The sequence below is a fragment of the Euprymna scolopes genome, chromosome 9 (assembly GCF_053919585.1).
Source record: "Euprymna scolopes isolate OS-2025 chromosome 9, ASM5391958v1, whole genome shotgun sequence".
NCBI classification, from domain to species: domain Eukaryota; kingdom Metazoa; phylum Mollusca; class Cephalopoda; order Sepiida; family Sepiolidae; genus Euprymna; species Euprymna scolopes.
Window position 1 is genome coordinate 30,659,576 of NC_136490.1, and position 17,200 is coordinate 30,676,775.

General features: G+C 34.2%; 1 protein-coding gene across 1 annotated transcript in view; it reads right to left on the minus strand.

Moving 5' to 3' along the window:
- Positions 1 to 7,922, minus strand: part of LOC145284477 (uncharacterized) — a 537,192-nt gene extending 529,270 nt beyond the window's left edge. The window contains exon 1 of the mRNA XM_080133338.1: positions 7,089 to 7,922. Coding sequence (XP_079989464.1) covers positions 7,089 to 7,745 — 657 coding nt within the window. The 5' untranslated portion in view covers positions 7,746 to 7,922. The remainder of the gene's footprint in view (positions 1 to 7,088) is intronic.
- Positions 7,923 to 17,200: the final 9,278 nt, after the last annotated feature.

Genomic DNA, 17,200 nt, shown 5'->3' on the forward strand with positions numbered 1-17,200 from the left:
CGATTTGTTCTTAGGATAATCTCTACATTCCATAGCCCTTGAGCCCCTGGAGGGGCATAGGCCATTTACAACTTTTTGTAGATATTTTTGTAGAGAGGAGTTCTTTTTACAGGGTGAGGGTGCTGGCCCCACACCCAACCTTCCCAGAAGGTACATACAGCGCCAAGCCTTTTCAAATGGTCACCCATCTGGTACTGGCCAGGCTCAATGTTGCTTAACTTTGGTGATCTGGCAAGAACCGGTCTGTCAACATGATTGCGCTGTACTTATGATTATTCTCTACGTTGGGCAAATGTATTTTCAGCAAATCTTTTGAACTAATGTGCCGGGTTGGATTACATTTCACACAGAACTCAGGCAAAAGATTTTTTTTTTTTATTACTAGCCTGGTTGCCCGGCGTTGCCCAGGTGTTTGGAGGTGTGTGTTGAGCAAAAGAAAAAAAAAAGTGAGAGTAGGCAGGCTCGAACTCGTGACACAAAGGTGGAAAAGAAATTGAAAGAAAATCTGACGCTTTACCGCTACTCCATGACGCGACCAGAAGTCTAAAACGTTCAAATTTAACATAGTCAATGAAGAACAAAAGATGACTTGCAGAAATGGCATTGCTTTTAAACCTCCCATGAAAGAAAATTACTTTAATGTGAGAGGGAGTAGGGAAACCAGCTCCCCCAAAATGGGCATTCTGGCAGTATCTGAATAAATAGTAATTGTCTCAGTATGAAGAGTTTCCCCTACATTGACAAAGAATCAATTGCAGAACAGATGCTACTCGGCCCGAAGGCCAGGCTGTTGTGTTCCAATAGTTTTGCTTTATTTATACGAAAAAGACAAACAAACACTGGAGACAACGGCACAGTGGGAATTTTGTTTAACTGATAAAAAAAAAAAAAAAAAAAAAAGAGACGATGTCCGTTTGCGAATGCGAGATATTACAATCAGGGAAATATGCACAAACTTCTTGCGGAATCTAACAGACGCGAGCAGCGCAATGCCAAAAGACTTTTTTGCCTTTTGTATTTTATATTGTATATATTTTATATATTAGAAGATTAATCGAATATTTATATCTAATAAATTAATAGACAACTAAAATGATTTTATTAATTCTAGTCCTTTTTTTTTTTTTTTTTAAATGTGAATTTGATTATCTATTACCAATGGAGAACCTACACTCTTACTTTATTCTTTATAATGATTTGATAATTGTATTTGAAGCTGCACCAATACTATTATTGTTGATAACTAGTACTTGTGAACCCGTGATTTCCATGAAGTTACTCGGGTGTGCCCGGCAGATGATGGGAAGAATTGGACATAGTTGACAAGTAGTTTTATGGATAGTAAAAGAATATTTTTTTTCCAATGTGCTACTTAATGAATTTCAGTGGTCGTCGCCATTCTTAAAATGGGGAAGGGGGGGGGGGCACAATTTGTGTTTTTTTTGTAATAAAGCACTCCTGACCATTCCCGGTTATTTCCGTGATTTGCCAGGCACACCCTAGTAACTTCATGGAAATCACCGGCCCTAAAACGCAGAAGCACCAAATGATTTGATATGTGTCTGAAGCCACACCAGCACTATTACTTCTATTAATTGTGCTATTTTTTAATGCCCAGTTCATTTTACTATACTATTTGAACTAATATACTATTTTTCAATGCCCAATTCACAGGAGTAGAGTGGTATCAGTTCTACTCTCATGAAATTACCACCTGCTCATCCTTTAGGGTGGCAGTACAGAATAGATTACTTTGTCATAATAATATTATCCTCTTTTGGGGGAGGGGGGGATAGTACATATTTGTTCATGATACTATCATCCTAGGCTAGCTTCTCTACGCACCTGAGCAACGTCAGATAAATACGCCTAGTTATATATATATATTTGAGAAAAATCAAAAGTATTTGTGATTTATCAAGTAAAATAAGAAAGTTGTTGTGTAACGCCAGCAAAGTAGAGGTAGAAAGAAAAAATTGTTGCGTAAAATTCTGCATAACGGCCATCTTGAACTTGGGTCAACTAAATACAAAAAAGTTTCTGCATTCATGCAGTATAGTTAACAATGGTACAATGATATTTATGTAGAATACAGACCGTGCTGAAATAATAAAGTTATTATTTAGAAACGTATTTTTACCATAAAGCAGAGAGTTTTCTAATCATTCTGAACTTTCAGTTAACAATGTAATAAAGAAAAGATGCTATAAAACTTATAACTAAAACCTGGTTCAAGTACGGAATTCAACCCAATTACAAAACAAAAATACAGAAAAATCTGCAAGATGTACATATCTATCATAGAACGAAAATATTATATTCCAAAATCACGTAAAATTGATCAGTTTTTTTTAATAAAAAAAAATTAAATTTTATGAGAAAGTGACAGTATTATCTCTTGATCCAGCATGCTTAATAAAGTGGTTAGCGCCCTCTAAAGAATCACTCCATAAATAAGAGATCAAATCAGCCTTGTATTGGCTACGATATATAATTAATCGTTAAAAATTGTAAAAAAAAAATTTTAAGAAAAAATCTATCTATATATCTATAAAAGTGAACGTGTCTGTGTGTCTGTGTACATTTCCCTATGCAATAACTATCAATTTTTAGTCTCCAGATTCAAAATTTGATATACAGGGTACTGAGATTTGGTAAAATCTATGTGATCGGTTTTTAGCCAGAAATTTCGCTGTTAAGGGGTCAAAGTTCAACGATTTGACCTTTGAGAACTCTACCAAACTGCTCCGACAATTTTGGGTCTAAACACTTGAAATTTTAGATATAAGTTCCTTGGACATGGATCTAACTTAACTTAATTTGAACCCCAAACAATAAATGTTAAGGAGTCATAATAGGGGTCAAAGTTAAAAAAAAATTGACCATTTTTTTTTTTGTGCTCAGCATACACCTCCAAAACCCCGGGCAACACCGGGCACCCATGCTAGTATATCTATATAAGTGAACGTGTGTCTGTGTGTGTGTACATTTCCCTATGCAATAACTCTGTCAATTTTAAGTCTACAGGCTCGAGATTTGATATACAGGGTACTGAGATTTCGGAAAATCTTTGCAATCCGTTTTCGGCCAGAAATGTGGCTGTTAAGGGGTCAAAGTTCAACGATTTACCTTTTGAGAACTCTACCAAACTCCTCTGACAATTATGGGTCTAAACATTTGAAATTTTAGATCTAAGTTCCATGGACATGGATCTAACTTAATAACTTGATTTGAGCCCCAAACAATAAATGTTAAGGGGTCATAATAGGAGTCAAAGTTAAAATAAAAATTGACCTCTGCAGTCTCTACCAAATTACTCAGACAATTTCTGGTCTAAACATTTGAAATTTGACATAAAGAGTATTCAGAGATAAATCGGTTTGGGTCGAAAATTGTTAGTTACCAATATATAAATGTATGTATATATGTATGTTTGCATGTCTGTCTAAAACTTTTGACAGAAGCGATGGATTTTACCAAGATCAGTATCGTTTTAAAGTCCGACCTTTCATACAATAAATACCGAAAAATTGGCTAAAAACATTAATATCTTCACCTTCAACTGGGAACGTTCTTTTCCTCCTTCGCGGTACGGGTTCGAGCCTGCCTTCTTACTACCCCTTTTTTTTTTGCTTAACAGACACATCCAAACACCTGGGCAACGCCGGGCTGAAATGCTAGTAATTTTATATATCAAAAAGTATTTCATCAATTTACATGACGTTTTGGAATGTGATACTTTTGTCTCGTGATAAGTATGTAAATCCAAGATTTTTCTATATTTTTGCTTTTTTTTTTTTTTAATTTAGTTAAACTTCTGAACAGAAAATCTTATAAAAATATAGCACGGTCCGTATTCTGCTTAAATACCTTCCCAAAAATATATAACAAATAACTTTTACGCAATAAAATCTAATTTTCTATAGACCTGTGTAAGTTTAAAGTGTGGAAACTGATTGTAAGCACTTCAGCAAACAAGAGTAAATTAAAAAATAAAAAATAAATAAAAAAAAGGTCGATTTTCTTTTTAGGATTAAAAAATTATTTTTAAATAAGCAGGCTTACCCTAGCATCAGCCTAAGTCTGAGGGAGCAGTCCGACTTAGGGTTAATGGTAAGGTAAGTTATTATTTCAACTATTTTTAAAGGAACAAGACACTAATAACATGTGGATCGACCATGTTGGATTTTTACCGTATTTAAAGACATATCAATAAAATTTTATAATGAAAAAAAAAAAAAAAATAGTTGCAGAAATTTAAAACTATGCAGGACAGTAAAAATAAATTGATACATGCACACTTTATGGACCATGCTGAAATAATAATGTTATTATTAAGAAAGTTATTCTTAAAATTTGGAAAAGGGCTTTTAAACTATTCTGTACTTTCACCTAATAATTTAATAAACAAAAAAATGGTGGATTAATTACATCCATGTCGAGCCTCAATAAAAAAAAAATAAATAAAAAAAATAAAAAACTAAACAAAATATTGGTAAAAATCCATCCAGAAAGTGCCACTTATCGTGTGAAAATGTAATGTTTTACCTATATCTTGTTAAATTTTCGATTTTTGAGCAAATATCGGAGTTCGACAAGGAACTAATGAAACTCCTATTTTTTCTCATTCTAACTAACTTAACCAAGGCAATGACTTGATATTACTTCTGTTTTTAAGTCAAAAATGTGGAAAAAAATAAGGAAAGTGCCAATACTGAGAAGGGGGTGAAGGTCCAAGAAGGTCAGTTCTACCCTGAGGCGTCTTTGACTCTGCCATTTTACGTTTTTACTGGGAGGAGTGCTGGGAGGTGCTGGCCCTTGGATATATATCGAACATACCTTGAGCCAGGGGTTCATCATTTGGTATGCACCACTTCATTCGAGAGAGTTCTGAGGGATGCCGACGTCCGTGTTCTGCGGTGTTCCCTGTTTGCTAGTAGTTTTCTTATACTGCATCTAAAGCATTACGTGATGAGGTAGGTTGCTAGCAGTACCTTCGTGAGCACTTTATCTGTCACCCGTTGCTTGCCAATGTACATGCACCTTTCCGAGTTTGGGTGTGGTGTGAGGTATGCTGCGGACGGGGGCCTCTGCGGAACGCGGGGTCGTTGGTTCCTTTCAGAGCTAGTCCAACATCTCACCAGAGAGTCAATGCGTCATATTTTTTCAACTAGTGGTTAACTGACTCCCGAGTTGGGGTTGCAAAATAATGATCATTTTGCAATCTTTAAACCGGCCCCATCTCAGACCATCCAGCCCAACTATGGTCGGAATTAAATTTTCGACAAAAAACGTTTTAAAATAAATTAAAATGAGTTACGTCTTAAAAAATATTGGGGGGGGGGGTCTCGTTCAGGTCTACCCTTTTCTGTACTTCCGTCTGACAATTTAATAAACTTAAAGTGTTTATTACTTGAAAAAACTTGTCCAGGAAGGTAAATTTTTGCTTTCCATCTTTAAAATGATCTCTTGAATAACTTTTCAGGTATGCTGAAAACGAATATCGCGTAAAAATTTTCCGCAAATAAGTAATTATTTGGATATTACGTAATGCAACAATGGCCACTAGTGATAACATAAAGGATTTGCATCATTTAATATTCTGAACACTACTTTTTTGTGGTAAATTTAAATGTGAAAACCCTTAAAAGTTGTCATTTTAAAGGGTACTGTTAATGTGGTAAGTAAAAATTTACTACATTTATTTTTAATATTTATTTTATTTACTTCTTTATTATTCCTCTGTTCTTTCGGGTTTACCTTGACTCAATTAAGCAATAATTAGCAAAAGAAAAAAAAAACAGACGATTAGCAAAATTACTTGATAGCATAAGTACAGTGTAACCCGGATATAAGAGATCCAAATATAAGAAAAACGGACATAAGAGATTTTTTTTTTCCGGTCCCAAATTCGAGCCCGTGTTAATGTACAGTGTGACCCGGATATAAGAGAGCTACAGGGACCGGAGAAGTCTTTTATATCCAAGTTAAACTGTATATCGTATTTCGGCTATGTCGGATTGGAAAAGCTAACTATTCTGTACTTTCACCTAACAATTCAATGAACAAAAAACCCTCAAAATATTGAATTTAATTAGAAAATCCTATCTAAAAGATAGTACGGCCCGTAAACTGCACAACTACTAAATTTTCATTTCCTTGCATTTTGTAAAGGTTATGGTATTTATACAAAAGCGACATATCAATTTTTAAAACTAAGATTGCAGAACCAGGGGACATAACTCGGATCACTTATTTTGGAAAGCGTATTTTAGATTATTTTCAATTTTTCCTTATTGTTCGTTATTTAATTAAATTACTTTTTCTATTATTAAAAATTTTATATTTTTTTTATATAAATTTAAGAAAACAGAACTGGAAATTATTTAAGTTTTAATTTAATTTAATTACTGTTTCTGCTTTAACTTATTGTGCCACGGCGCCGTGCTGAAATAACATTTCGAAAGCCGTTCTTAACATGGGAGGGGAGGATTTTTTTAAAAACTATTCCGTATTTTCATCGGTACTCATGCAGAGTGATCCGTGCTGAAATAATAACGTTATTATTTAAAAAGCCATTCTTAACACAGGGAGTTAATTGAATAAAATAAAAAAAAACATATCATAAAACTTTAATTAAACGTGGAAATATGATTTTTAAAAAATAGCGCGGATCACTATCTGCATTAGCACCCTTTCTTCATCTAACAATTTAATTAAAAAATATAATATCTCCCTTGTTTCACAATTTATGTCCCTTGTTTTGTCAGTCGCCCCCTCCCCTATTTTTGTACAAGCACCAAAGTTATTTGATGTACCTATTTACTATGCCTCTCCACGGGACAGAGTTAGACACCAGGGTCGTTTTTTAACGTGGAGAAAAGGTACAAAAATAAAAAAATTCTCTCAGTCGTGAAGGACTCTCCACCGAAAGAGAACAAGAAATGGAAGTGTAGCGGCAGCGCACTGCAGCAGCAGCATCTGAACAGATACTACACTTTGATCTTGGCCAGTTTTCTCAACTGTAAATTATACTGCAATGCCAAAGCTGTTTCTTCTTGAAATCGTTCAGCGGTTGTTCAACTTACCGAACTATTCTTCTCTTCCTTTTCTTTCTCGCTGAAAGAAACGGTACGCGATTTCTTCTTTCTTTCATCATTTTTTTCTGTTGTACTCTGATTTCTTTCGTCACTTTCCTTAGCACCGGGAATAACGACCTGAGATTTCGGAACCTGGTCAGGGGGCCGCCTCATTATCTTTCGCAACAGCGTCGACATGGCAGCCTCGGTCGCCTCTGGGATTTTCTCTTTCACGTATTTTACCTTTTCTTTCGACAGGTTGGCGGATCTTAACATTCGAAAGGCGAGAACGGTCTGCGGAAGAATTATCCCTTGAGACTCGACCCGTTTCTTTAATTCTTCAAATTCGATCAAGAAATCAACAAAAAGCATTCCATGTGGTCGCACGAATCTCTCGAATGTTTCATACGCCTCCATAGCCGATAAATTGTCAGCTCGCTCATTATATAACTTGTTCAAATTGGCGTGTATTTGAGAAAAGCAGTCGTCGTTATTAGATGTAAACAATCCGACGTTTGTTTGGGGTAAGCCGACCGCCGCTTGACACGGGCGCATTTTTTCTTCTTGTGGTTGTGAAGTTTGCTCTTCGTTAATTTCTGTTTTATTCAGACTGTCTTCATATATTTTTGGAACTTCAATAGATGATAATGTCTGCTTTTGGTTCATTATACCCTAAAACACTACGAAACAAACAATTTGAAATCGCCGCCAACAAGGGAGATAATTAGCACGGTGTCATCTAACAACGTGTCACTTTCTTAAATATTACCGCCCGGAACGTAAATTAATGGTTCTTAGTAGAGATATTTATTATTGTCGTGAAGAGGAAAACATTTTCTTTTTATTAATTCTAATTAATTTCTTTATTGTAATTAATAAAACCACAAATTATTGAGAAATAAATGAACCGTATAGAATGTTAAAAAAATAAATAAATAAAAAATAATACGTCTAAATAAATAATATGTATTATTTATTTATTTTTTTTAACATTCAATTATGGTTTATTTATTTTTCATTATTTTAAAATGTTGCTATTAGAATATATATATATATATATATATATATATATATATATATATATATATATATATATATATATGATTGCAACGTCTTGTCAGACGAGTGCCACTCCCTCAGACACTTAGCCCATGGGCCCAAAAATGACTTCCATCGCCACAGGACCATTTTTATAGAAAAATGCCTGAAGGAGTATCTATACACAGATGGTGTTACAGAGTCTTAGCTTTATACGACAACTAAGTCTCTCTCGGTTCAAAATATTGAGATCCAGCAACAAGCAAGAGCAAGATAGCCAACAACAAGTTAAACTGCAGACCAGCTTAATGCGGGTACTGGTCTCCCACTTTATGTTTTTTTTTAAATCAGAGATTTGCTTCTCCTAGAAAGGTTGCCTTCACCACGGCTCCTGGGAGCCCTCTCCACCCCAACACATACATACATACATACACACACGGTGCTAGTTGGCCGTTGACCCCAAAAAAGGGTTCATTCACCCTTTGGAAGGTCTTGTTTTTAATCCTTCAGGGAGACTAGCCACCCTCCTCACCAAACAAGTCTGGTGGGGGAATTAGTTTAGTCGCCGGTGACCCGACCATGAGGCAGGTAGTACTGGGTTACATGGTACTAGTAGCATATGACATGACCTGGCTACAATATATATATATATATATATATATATATATATATATATATATATATATATAAGGTTATAAGTTAGGTATGTGTATATGATTATATTTCTGCATGCACAAGATGCACTGCTAAACTAATAAAGCAATCATTATGCTAGGCACATGGGGTCAAAATGTAGGCTATATTTAGTTTAATTTAGTTTTCTGCAAAAGAGTAATAAGAGGGCTGAAGCCCTTCATGAAAATTCTGGTACCACCAATTTTGAATATTATTTTATTCATTTGTAATCCTTTGAGATGAGGCTTCATAATTTGTTTATTCATTTTCATCGTTGTTGTTGTTTTTCACGTTTCGGCTAACTCATCCTCTGGCCTTCTTCTGGTGGTTAACTGCAACAGGATAGGCATGTTGAGTCTTGTAATTGTATCTTCAGAAACTACTGCTTTCCATAGTTGTTGTTGTCTCACCACATTTTGGCCAACTAATCCTCTGGCCTGCTTTAGGTAGGATTGAAACTGCTATCTTCAGACAAAGCTCACCTGGAACTGTAGAGACCCAATGCCTCTATCCATTGCGCCACAATTTCACCAATTTTTGTGGAATTTTAACAATAACTACCAGATATTAATTAATAAATATTCCCAAAATTTTAGCTCTTTTGGGATATTTTAAAGGGTTTTTACGGCACATAATATAGGCACAATGTACACTTTGAAAAGTCAGCTACTTCAGTTCAGCACTGTCACTTTAGGGATGTTATTGAACATTAATTACGCAAGATTCCTTCAATTTCAATATCTCCGAAAGGCCCCTTAAATTTTAGACATTATATAAAATGAAAATCATGTAATGGATTTGGATCAAAATTGGAATAAGGATTCTAGACATAAGGTTATAAATCTGATTTTAATCTTTGTAGCGCAGAGATAAAAGGGTTCTTCTACATTTACTGACCCGCAGTTTCCATGACGTTTCTCGGGTGTGCTCGGCCACTGACGGGAATAACCGGAACCAGCTGATCATGAGACGTTGAAACACTTTGAGAGATAATTATAATGGTAAACAGTAAACATAGAAACAATAAATAAAATTACAAACATGTATTTACCCTAACTTGCGGGATTAAAATTATTTTTTCTTTCTTTCAATTTATAAAAAAGTAGCTTTCATCGATTCATATTAGCTAAAAACAGACAGCGCATTTGTTAAACATTGAGGAACGCTCGGACAAATTTTTTCATCAGTTATTTTTTCAGCTGCCGAACGAGCCCGAGCAAATTTTGTGGAAATCGCAGGTTGGTAAATGCAGAAGCACCGATAAAAGTATTGAAAAGCTGTTCAGAGAATTCATTTGACTCGTGCTGGGGCGGGTATTCCTCTAGTGTTCTTATTAATGAATTTCTAGGGAAAAGATTTCAGTCCTAATTTTAATGAAATTCAAAGTCCAAGAAAAATGACAAAATTCTACCGATATTCACAAATTGTGTAACTTTTAATCATACGTTGATCTTATCTATGAGAAAACCAGAAATGCGTATACTTGTTTATTGACGGTTTGTGAGTCAGAGCTCGGTTTACAATTAAGGTAAAAAAAATTGTCTAGAAAGTGAAAATATTTTTCTTTTTTCTTAGCTGATAATCATGATCTGTAACGACTAATCAATAGTAAACCGAAGAAAACATTTTTTTTTTTTTTTTAATTTCTAGAGGTTGGGTTATTGATCGGAAGTTCCACCCTATTTGCAAAAGGCTGAGACACTCGTGTGGCTAAAATGATGATTTTTAGAAAATCATATATATATATATATATATATATATATATATATATATATATATATATATATATATATATATATTGTTCATGTTTTTTTTGTTTTTTTGTTTTTTTGTAAAAAGACATTAAAATAGATTTTCATGAGAAAATCACACATTGCGCCAGGTGTTTTAAAAGATCTAGAGCACAGATGTATAATTCAATAATTCCAATTTAAAGTAGGTTAGATTATTTTTACTACTTAAGTGCACGAAGATTTTACTCACCTCGATATGATTTTTTTTTTTCAGACACAATGGAGATTGTTTTGTTTATTCTGTTTCTTTTTCTTTTTGTTTTTTAATTTTTTGTTCACTTCAAATAAGGCATATGGCGACTGAATTGTAAGAGTCTACTGCGGTATTGGAGTTAGGTAGCAAGATGTCTGTTCACATTACATTTAAATTTTTGCACGTTGGTACAGTCGGGGAAACAGAAAGCAGGAAGAGAATTCCAAAGACAAAGAAAAGAAGCTATTAGAGTAGATAATCTTCTGTCATCTAGGGATCTTTACAGAGAAGGGTGTGATTTTTGCATTGAGGCAGGGGAGGGTTAATAATGAAGTAAGTTCACAGGAGCACATTCTGTAAAAATACTTGCAAAATAAGCACGATGATGCGACAGGGATTGGAGCTTGGCAGACAGTGCATTAACTATTAGATTAAAAATTCGAAGGGGGGGTATTTGGTTTGTGCATTAATCCACATGTGGTAACAATACTTCATGCACAGCCGAATGGTGACATAAAGTAATAGGAAAACATAAAATAAGTTGATGAATTGTGTGCCTGTGTGTTTGTTAATGTTCGTATGCATATGAGTGGCGAGAAGTGTTGCCGAGGTAAGGGCCAACAACACCTATCCGTAGACTCGGGTTAACTAGGCTCCACTGGTTTACTGAAAGAAAATCTGGCCCTTTTAAATGGTTTAGAGGGCTCCCACAAAACTTATTTCAAATAAATTCAGAAACGTTTCTGATTGGTCCAAAATATAATTTTGTTTTTATTTAGGAGTGCCTCAGGGGTCGATCCTTGGACAATTATTATTCCTGATATTCATAAACGACCTCCCTGATAATATTGTGTCTGAGATGGCATATTTGCTGATGATACAATGCTCTATAATATGCATGAGGGAAGAACAGATGTACATAAATCTAAGACAATGGCAAAATCGTTAGAAAATGACCTCCAAACTATAGTGGAATGGGGCCGCAAATGGATGGTAACATTTAATGCTCGTAAACTAAGTTGCTCTCCTTTAACAATTACAAGACGCCTCTCCAACCCCCTATATCCATGACAAATAGCACCCTACCTGAAAATTCTACCTTCAAACTCCTCAGCCTAACATTTGCGGGCAATATGAACTGGAACAAATACATAGAGGCATTACATTACAAAGGCTGCTGCAAAGAAAGTGGGTTCCCTCTATCGAGCTAGAAGACTACTCACACCTGAGTATCACGTACCTTTACAAGGCCACCATTTGCCCATGCATGGAGTATTGTTGCCACATCTGGGCTGGTGCATCTACCACTAGTCTCTCCCTCTTAGATAGGGTCCAAAAAAAGTTGTCAGTCTAATTGGTCCCACTTTATCAACTAAGCCTCAGCCCCTGTCTCATCACTGCAATGTTGCATCACTGTGCCTGTTTTACAAATATTTTAATGGAATGTGTTCTGATGAACTTGTTTCACTTGTACCCCCTCGATGTACATATCTCCGACAAACCTGCTTAGCAATAAGATTTCATCCCTTCACTTGTTGATATCCCTAAATGCTAAATTCTATTCTAATAGTTTCTTCCCTCGAACAGCTAGACTTTGGAATTCCCTTCCTGCTGCCTGCTTGCCTGGCTGTACTGATATGCAGAAGTTTAAATGTAACATAAACAAATATCTTGTTAATCTTTCCTAGACATGGCTCCAAATAGTAGCCCCTAATTTGCAAGTGGCGATATGCTTTGTAAGAGGTGAACATGAGTAAACAGAAAAAAAAGGATAGTGCATGCGCAGACGATATGCGTACAAACGCGTTTATGTATTTTGATTTTTTACATCGATGTGTAAACATCGACGCTACATATTCATAGTAAGTTATGAAGACATTTATTTTACAAGTAAGTTAGGTATGTGTATATGATTATATTTCTGTATGTACAGGATTCACTGCTAAACTAATTAAGTAATCATCATGCTAAGCACGCACATGGGGTCCAAATGAAGGCTATATTTAGTTTAATTTAGTTTTCTACAAAGGGGTAATAAAAGGGTGAAAGCCCTCCATGAAAATTCTGATACCACAAATTTTTGTGGAATTTTAATAATAACTACTACATATCAATAAATAGATAATCCCCCAAATTTTAGATCCTTTGGAATATTTTAAAGGGTTTTTAGGGCGCACAATATAAGCACAACCTACTGCTTTGATTTAGCAATTGCCTTTTAGAATGATAAGGCTACTTATTTTGATTAATTTTACACAAAAACAAGTGAAGCATGCATGGTCCCCCATGAGTGCACAGTGAACGAGGCATAAAAAATGACTAAGTTCAGCATTTGCCCCCCCCCCCCCTCATTTAGCCCCAAAAGTCTCCACGGACGTCAAATCCTGGTGCAAATGAACAAACGGTGCAGTTTTAGGCCTTAACATATATAAATTTGAGTTCTGCACCATGCAAAAAAAAAGAAATGACTGCGATTTTTTACTTGTGCCCAATTATATATAAGCACCAATTTAAAACATATTTTAAAATCCCACTTTACAAAACACTTGACTTTAATTTGACGGTTCATAGGTAGGGATAAACCGTTTCCACTTAGTCTAGAGATTATAATTGATAGAGAGGCAACTAGTGATGGGACGATTTCAATAATTACCGATTCCAATTCTTTTTAAATTTCTAAATATAGATAGTGGAGAAGGCAGGCATGGCGGATTACCACAACATTCTATGTAATATGTGCATATATGTTTGCAAATCTATGAAATATGTGCATATATATTTTGAAAATCTATGAAATATGTGCATATATATTTTGAAAATCTATGTAATATGTGCATACATATATTTTGCAAATCTATATAATATGTGCATATATATTTTGCAAATCTTTGTAATTATGTACATATATTTTTGCAAATACATGTAATACATGCATAAATATTTGCAAATCTATGTAATATGTGCATATATATTTTGAAAATCTATGTAATATGTGCATATATATTTTGCAAATCTAGGTAATATGTGCATATATATTTTGCAAATTTATGTAATATGTGCATATATATTTTGAAAATCTATGTAATATGTGCATATATATTTTGCAAATCTATGTAATATGTGCATATATATTTTGCAAATTTATGTAATATGTGCATATATATTTTGAAAATCTATGTAATATGTGCATATATTTTTGCAAATACATGTAATATGTGTATATATTTTTGCAAATCTATGTAATATGTGTATATATTTTTGCAAATCTATGTAATATGTGCATATATTTTGCAAATCTATGTAATATGTGGATATATTTTGCAAATCTATGTAATGTGTGCATATATTTTTGCAAACGTAAAGGGGAGGATAATCTATGGATTTTAGTTTTACTAGTAGTTTAAACTCAATAAATATTTAACACTTATCATTAATATGAGTAATGGAAAATTAACTTTTAAACAAAAATAAACAAATAAAAACAATTAAGAGAATTGTTTTTAGCCTCGTAAAATAAGCTCCAATTTTTTTCCACTTCAGATAACCCCAGAAATTATGCTTTTTTTTTATGTTCTTGATTCCCATTAATTGTCATAACACTAGAAGTTACCAGGAAGTCAGGTTCAAAACCGGTGAGTGCGCATGTCATTGAAGTAAAATTGGATGATAAATGGTGAATCAAACTAGATTGTTACAGTCGACCAATCGCTAAAAGCTTTCAGAAGAGTCCAAAATGTGCAAGTGTTATGGAAAAGTCAGGCGTACAACTGATCGATGCTTATGGGTAATCAATATTCAATTAACAAACAAGAATCATTGGCCGCTCGAGTGAAACTTGCAGTATTTACTTAAACTATCTGCAAAGCATTTTAAACATGAATAAACATGGAAAGATCTGCAACACCCACCTTGCCTCAAGTTGTAGTTTATTAATTAGATATCGATTACCTATATGTATATTTATTTTCGGTTTTTTTAGGGGGAAGGGGGGAGGGAGAAAGTGGGAAGGGATCTTCATTTTTATTTTTTTTAACCCGACTGACACAGTAATTTTATATATTTTATATATTTACATGGGAATATAATTGCGTATATGTATGCATGCGAAGTGGAAATGTAAATATGTGCTTTTATGCATGTACATGAAAATCGATATATATATATATATATATATATATATATATATATATATATATATATATATACACACACACACACACACAGGCATACAGGTATGTGTTTGTATATAAAAGCAAATAAAGTCAGACACATATCTTTTCTACACGCCTATATATATACACGAGTATATATGGGTGTGTACAGTTTACATAACGTATTCGTGGACAGATTTATACATACACAAAAATGACCTTTAAAAATAGATATTAATGTCTTTTTTTACTGAAAAAAAAACAACATTTTTGAGAATTTGAATAAATGCACTGTTTTATAATTTTATTCTTAAAACCTCCTTCAGTTTTAAGAAAGGTTTTTATGTGAGGTATGAATCTCCTAAATGTTAGGCTCAGGTGGTTATAAATTCAAACACATATCTTTTATACATGACCCTCCCTGCTTCTCCCTCTCTCTTTCTTACACACACACACACACACACACACACACACACACACACTCTCTCTCTCTCTCTCTCTCTCTCTCTCTCTCTCTCTCTCTCTATAGGTATAAAAATACATATTTATAATTTATATAATTATTGTGACCCCTTTAAGAAATAAAATTGTTAAAGTTGAGCACTGTCTGGGAAAGTCGGTCAGCTGACCTGTGCAAGATCATGACCTGTTATTTGATAACTCTAAGATCATCTGTATTAAAAACGTTAAGTTTCATTAATGTTATAACTTTCTTTAATTACGTAAGGGTGAACGGTGGCCCTGGGCTATGTTCCTTGCTGATAGAGTCACAAGTGGCTTCATAATGGAGTTCAAATCCTTCGACCAGCGTTGATCGTCATCTCCTGTGCTGATGATTGTGTAAGTATTAAACACTAATGTCTATAGGTATAAAAAATAATTATTTATAATTATAATATTTTTATTTATATAGACAAATATTACATAGTCGCTATACTGAACATACTGTTTCAGACAACTGGTCGGTAAGGACCAAAAGTCCTCGTCAGGTGACATCTGCCTAATTTGTTAGCTGATTGATTTTTATCTGTTATTCTGTTGAAAATGCCTTTTAGTTTCCACAAAAAAACGTTCTTATATATATATATATATTTTATATATTTCAAAATTATACTAAGCAGTGATGCCTTTTTTGACTAACCTTCCACCTTTGATGAAAAGCGCTTGTCTTTGAAAACCAACGGGCTACGGATTTTTCTTTTTTATAATTCCTTGTTGGAATTTTTAATGGATGAATAAATATTGTAATTTATTTAATTTTATTTTTCATCATCAATTTTGTTTATTTCTCTCGCTCTGTCTCTGTCTGTCTGTCTGTCTCTCTCTCTCTTTCTCTCTCTCTCTCTCTCTCTCTCTCGTGGGTGTGTGTGTGTATGTTTGGAGTATAATAGAGAGGGATGTGAGGTATATTAAAATATGCGATGCGTATGTGAGAATATGACAAAGAAAGAAGTTTAGAAAGAGAGAAAAAGGGGGAAATATGATAGGCTTTTACAGGTAGAGGTAATAAGAAATTGTTACAGAGAGGGGTAGTGAGAGAGGGGTGGTGAGAGACAGGCTTATATAGAGAGGTAATGAGAGATTGTTACAGAGAGAAGTGGTGAGAGACTCTAACAGAGAGAGAAGGATTAGAAGAGATCATTACAGAGAAAAAAAAAAGCGAGGGATTATACAAGGAGAGGAGAAGGAGGAGGAGAAGGTATAAGAGATTGTTACAAAGAGAAAAAGAAAAGAGAATGAAAGCGTTACGGAGAGAGACGGGATAAGTTTTACAGAAAGAAAAAAGATAGACTGTTACAGACAGAGAGGGAAATATTTGCCCTCATGGATATAGGAGTATAATAAGTTGTATTGGGATAAATTGTAAGTGAGAGATAGAAAAAAAAGACATTCATTTTGGGGAAAAAGAGGAAAGAGTAATATGAGAAACTATTACAGAGAAAATAGAAGTGTAAGAGACTGTTAGACAAAAAGAGAAATAAGGGCTGTTACAGATAAAGAAAGAAAGAGGAATGTGAGAAACTATTACATAGAGAGAGGGGAGTATGCCATACTGTTACAGAGGTAGGAAGAGAGAGAGAGGGGGGAGAGGGAGGGAGAGTATAAAAAAAACTGCTACAAAGACAGAGAATATTAATAACTGTTACATAAAATGAAAAAAGTGTATCGTTGGAGAGAGAGAGAGAGAGAGAGAGAGAGAGAGAGAGAGAGAGTCGTATCAGTGATTGTTACAGATTAATAAAGAAAGGACTGTGAGAAATTATGACAGAG